Genomic DNA, 5,839 nt, shown 5'->3' with positions numbered 1-5,839 from the left:
GAAGATATATTCACTCCACCAAAGAGCAAGATACTTTTCACGCCAAAACCGAACGAATCTTCCTGTTCCCAGATCAAGGTAAGAATTTTTTTTTTGGTTTGTATAAATCAGATATCATGTTGCTTGAATGAGAGAAAAATAGTCCGTTTTTTTTTCTTGAAAGTCTGGAGTGCCAGACACCTTTTGTTGGCTGCCAGCGCTAATTATTTTTGTACCAACTGAGTTAAACACTTCCTTTGCCCAGTTTACATTTGTTACGGAATTTGCAATCTCCTAATCAACAGTTGAAGACATCGAGTCTTCATTAGCAAATATAGATTGTAGGCATGTATCACTCATCTCCAAGATTTTGTCAGTTGCAATGTTACAATCTGTTAACGGGATAGGGGTATTTGGATCATCGGCTCAGCTTATACTAATTCCTTGGTTTGCGTTTCAGCTGCCACTGTAATCGATCCAGCTGGCGAGCGTTATAGGTTTAAATCCAATGTAAAAAACATCAACTTAGAAATTCGATCAGCAACTTTGTGGTTCCGTGTTTCAAATACTAAAAAACCCGCTGGTAAAGATGGCCACGCGATCCACCAAGTCAGCATTTACAAGTCTTTTAAAAGTTCAGCACTGGAGGGCAGGATTCGACACGGAGACCGTTTCCAGTCGATGCAGTTGAATAGCACGGGGTGGCATTCAGCAGAAGTTAGCGATGTTGTCAAGGAATGGATCTCCGTACACACAAAGTTGAATCTAAGCTTAGCCATCGCTATAAATGGGACCATGTCACTCCAGGTTGGGGGCGTCGACAAGATGGAAGACGAGTGGCGACCTTTTCTGGAGGTAGTCTTAAAAGAGGAGAAACAGTTAAAAAGAAAGCGAAGAAAAGCTGATGAAAATAATGATGAAAATAATGACAATCAGGATTGCGATCCAAATCCGCCTAGGAGCTGTTGCCGACACAGTTTGGAGGTGAATTTTGAACAAATTGGCTTGCCTTTCATTGTCTACCCTCGATTCTATAACATACACGCATGCGCCGGCAGTTGCGCTTCGCATGTTTTCAGTCACGGCTATCAATACAGATCTGAAGCTTTCCGAAGAATGAGTCTCGAAGCACCAATATGCTGCAGGGCAAATGAAACAGCTCCGGGTAGGGTGATGTATTTGAATGACAAAGGATTAGTAAGCACTCTCGAAATCCCCGATATGCAAGTCTTGTCTTGTGATTGCATAGTGTGACTAGCTCGGTGCTTCGTTTTCATGAGGTCATCTGTTTCGAAAAGAACTCCACTCTAGTTTGGGGACAAGACCTTTTTCCTTTCAGTCAAATCTTGATTCTGTCATCCGAGACAAAATCGTCGAGATATTTTCAAGTTTAGTAGAACGTGTTATCCTCGGTCAGATTTCACTGAGATTTCACTTACAGAATTAGTGGCCTTTCAAGAAGGTGATAGTTTTCTTTGGATCATATTCGGGCATAAACATTGCGCCCCAATCACTGTAGTTGGTCTCCCGGTCGTTGCATCAGAGTTGTTCGACGTAGAATTAAGTCCTTGGTTGGGTAGGGAGGTGTTTCCGATAAAGGGGGCAAAAGGATTGTAGTAGAAAGAACACAGGTTATTTTCCGTGGCTGGACTACTAAGCAAATTTCTAGTTTCTAAAGAAACTGTGGTGCTGCGTGGGTGGAAATGTGAAACAGGAAAATTTGGTTTTATCAAACGTGTTGATAAAGGTTGAATTACCACCGAAAACGATTTGGAAAGCTGACGTTTCGAGCGTTAGCCCTTTGTCAGAGCGAATAGAGGAATTGTGGGTGTTGTTGGTTTTTATGAGGGTGTGGAGGAGTTTTGCCATTGGTGGAAATATGGTAACATGAATTTGTGAATAAATTAATGAAATGAGAGGCGTTCGTTGATTCCGTGAGGATAGAGTGTACCAAGTTCAATTTTTAAGTCTGACAACCAGTCGGGAACTTTCATATGTACACGCGCACGATTCAAAACTTGTCCTTTCGCGCTTTCGCGAACACCTACGAGATGTAGAAAAGAACGACACAGATGCATCAAACCAGTTGAGCTCAGTTGCGCTCCATTTTAATCTTTCTAATCATTCCCACAACAACATGACAATTTGCGGCCTATCCATACACCACGGGAACACAGAAAGCCGCAAAAATCTAGAACAAAAATTCATCTTTCAACTAGGTAGGTGTTCGCGAAAGCGGTCCGCAAATATTCTCCATGCTTCGCCTATGTAGGTCTTCTTACATAGTGTACAGGATATGCAATAGATGACATTTGCCGAGATGCATGTAAAGTGGTCAGTGATTTTAACGGATCGATTTGGTCCTGAGATCTTAACCATGTTAGAAATAAAAGGACAAGTTTTGAATCGTACGCGTGTACATATGAAAATTCCCGACTGGTTGTCAGACTTAAAAATTGAACTTGGTACACTCTATCCTCACGGAATCAATGAACGCCTCTCGTTCCATTAATTTATTCACAAATTCATGTTACCATATTTCCACCAATGGCAAATCTCCTCCACACCCGCATAAAAAACCAACAACACCCACAATTCCTCTATTCGATCTGACAAAGGGCTAACGCTCGAAATGTCAGCTTTCCAAATCGTTTACGGTTGTAATTCAACCTTTATCAACACTTTTGATAAGATGATGGGCCGAATGAAAATAGTGCAAGCACATTTAGATAAACAGTTTGCATTTATTGATAACGTTCATGAAATATGTACTCTCGACTGAGCAACTTAGCTGAGAGCACCGAGTGTAAATGATCTCTTGTTGGTTCTGCGAGTTATTGACTTGTAGCTGGTCTGCGTTGTCTTAGAAATTGAAAACGACATATAAAGCTAGGTTGCCACGGGTGCTATACTTCGCGCGGAGGTCATTGCTCTCGGTGTTGGAAACATGAAAGACATTATGCCTTGAATCCTCTGGTAGGTTTTTATTGGACTAATGACAGTCCCAGACGAAGCCGTTGGCTGAACGATTTAGAAACAACTATTGTGTTAAAAGAATTAAAGATTTAGAAAGCAGTCACTTTATATGAAGTTTATGAAAAGGCTCCGGGGTGAAGAAATTGGCAGGCGAAACGAGACGAGCGTGGATTGGGAATGGAAGGTAAGGAGAGCCGAGTGCGCCTGGGGAGAGTATACGGCGCCTCTTCCTTCCTCCCCAATCCCCTACTCGACTTGCTCCAGTCGCTAGAGTCTTCTCGTTCCGTTTCACTGCGGAGACTGGTTTGAGGCTACTAACCCATCCTCTACCTCTGAAATGACGATTATTGACGAATCCTAATTTCTATAAATTGACTATTATCGTCAATTTAGGACGCTTAGCGCTTGATAGGGATCATGGGAAATGAATATCGATTTTTAAAATCCGAACCCCAATGCCTGAATTCGCCAGACGCGAAGCTGGGAATGTTTGATTAATAACCATTAGACTAACACATCGCTCACTGCCAGAACATTATTGCTCGTGCCCAGGCCGTAGGCCGGACGAACCTTAGTCTGCAGCGACTGTTTTTTCTGTCGTCTACAAAACTCACTTCCGTCGTATTTGCGCAGGCGCTAACGTTTTGTTCCGGTCTCCAAAGCTCGGAGGCTCTGTTGACGAGAAAAACGAATGTTTAGAAAATTATCTCCCACTCCACAAGCACATGTTTTGCAAACAACGAATGTTCGTCTGGTTTGCCTTAAAAGAACCTGCACAGAAGGTCAACATGCATTCGACTATTTCGGATATGCTCAGACAACTTACAAATGTACCCGCCGTTCGCGTTAGTTGATCAGTGGTGAGCTTTGATTACATTTCGCAACGGGTCATTCCACGGACTTCAATTTAGATCAACTGAGATCAGTTGAGCAATTTTTGAGGGCAAATGACATAAATGCGTTAACAAGTTGGCACAAAACTTCGACAAGAACAATTTTGATACTGGTGATTGCGAGCAGTAATTTGACGATAAAGTACAAAGAAGAAAGTGCTAAATATAATGACCGAGAACCTGGAGGGGGACTAGAAACTAGACATTTCAAAGGCCTTTTTCTCAATAACTACAATAGCCTTACGACCCCACCTTGAAATTTTAGTATTTCCTTAGCGAGAAAAAATAATCATGTATAGAAATAAATAGTTAATAAATCTGTCAGATAGGTTTTTCGCAAATGGCAAAAACGTCGATTTTCGTCTATTTTGACAGTAACTGAAAAACTGTCAGATAGATCGTTTTAAAAAAGTGTAGACGGTTTCGTCTTCGTATTATTTACTAATTTTCAAAATTTTGACCCTGGTCGTACGGCTTGGTTTTGAGAACAAGACCTTCAAAATGTCTGATTTCCAGTTCCCCCTCTAGGAGCTAGGTCACTATATTTAGCATTTTCCCCTGATTTGCATTTATTATTTTTTTGGGTATAATTACATTTTACATCGATTGCAGTGACGAACACTTCAGAAGAGACATCCTGTTGCTTTTTTAAAATAACATTAAAAATCGGTTTTTCAGACAAATTCGGTCATTTTAAAGTTCATGACGAATTTTTGCGCCCGACTATGGTCCGATTATTGAGCGATACGTCGACCGAGGGTCGACTGATACATCAGTCCACTACCTACAGTAAACATGATCCTTTAATTCTTAGCCTGCACACAGGCTCTCCGTGCGTCGAATAGGCCATTTCCGAGTTCATGTCTGCCTCCTCTTCAAAGCGAGTCTAAGTGCGAAGTTTTTGTAATGGTAATTAGTTCTACTTTACATAGGAATGAAAACTAATTTTCATAACAAAAACTTCGCACTTAGACTCGCTTTGAAGGTGAGGCAGGCATGAACTCGGAAATGGCCTATTGCGCACGGTCAACAGCTAGAGAATTGGAGCTCCAACTCCCCAGCTGTTGATCGTGACCAAGCACAATTCGACAAACAGAGAGCCTGCCTGTGTGCTGGCCATTTAATATTTTACCATTTTAGTCAAGTTCACAGCTACCACACTATTCTAAGGTGTCACGTATGTTGCCTAATCATCTAGATGGGTTTTATAAAATAGGTTAAAAGTCTACCCATGCCCCCGTTCTCAGCTTGCGACATTATGCAAAAATATTTCAGGATTGATGTTTAAAAGTATTGACACTGACCTATCGCGGCCCGACTCCCTCTCTTGTGATAATTGCTTTGTTTTAGCATTCACCATCCATACTGTGGCTGACACGAGCATGTCCCTTAGGGATTTTCCTCTCCAATATGAAATGAAGGGAGGATTTTTGTATATTTTAATTGTCTATTAAATGCGAAAGCGCCATTAATTAATATTGTCTTTAAGTTAGGCAATGATGGGTAAATATTGCGTGACAAAAGGTAGTAGTTTTCCGTTGTAGTGGGTAGTAGTTTTCCAATAGGGGGAGGGAAGAAAGATAACATAATATCACCCATTTGTGCATGACAACCGCGAACTAAACATTCTTATTGTACGTTTTTTTTCTCGAGTGGGTCTTTGGTCTTCAGTCTTCGTTTTCGGGGTCTTCGTTTTCGATACTACCCCCCCCCCCCCCCTCCTCCCCCCCAGAACAATGTTGTCAATAGTGAACAGACATTTCCTAGTCTATTTCAACATCGATTGGACTGAGGGGGACGTCTATTTTGAAGCTGTTAGTGGAATATTTAACAATTATTCCATGAGCGCGCGTTGGATATGAGATGATAGAAAGCCAACGAGGCGCGTAGCGCCGAGTTGGCTATAATCATCTCATATCCAACGCTCGCTCATGAAATAATTGTTTTGTTAAAAACGCCCTCAAAATATAGAAAACTAGACTACAATAAAA

The 5,839-nt window shown here is 41.4% G+C and overlaps 1 protein-coding gene across 1 annotated transcript in view; it reads left to right on the top strand.

The window, feature by feature from the left end:
- The window catches only part of LOC138038999 (growth/differentiation factor 8-like), a 2,056-nt gene extending 330 nt beyond the window's left edge, over positions 1-1,726 (top strand). Inside the window, exons 1-2 of the mRNA XM_068885135.1 lie at positions 1-78; positions 440-1,726. The exon at positions 1-78 is cut by the window's left edge and continues 330 nt beyond it. Of these exons, the coding sequence (XP_068741236.1) occupies positions 1-78; positions 440-1,233 (872 nt within the window). The 3' untranslated portion in view covers positions 1,234-1,726. The remainder of the gene's footprint in view (positions 79-439) is intronic.
- Positions 1,727-5,839: the final 4,113 nt, after the last annotated feature.

This window comes from Montipora capricornis, chromosome 1, assembly GCF_036669925.1.
Source record: "Montipora capricornis isolate CH-2021 chromosome 1, ASM3666992v2, whole genome shotgun sequence".
In the NCBI taxonomy this organism is placed as follows: domain Eukaryota; kingdom Metazoa; phylum Cnidaria; class Anthozoa; order Scleractinia; family Acroporidae; genus Montipora; species Montipora capricornis.
This window is presented reverse-complemented; position numbering and strand designations above follow the sequence as displayed.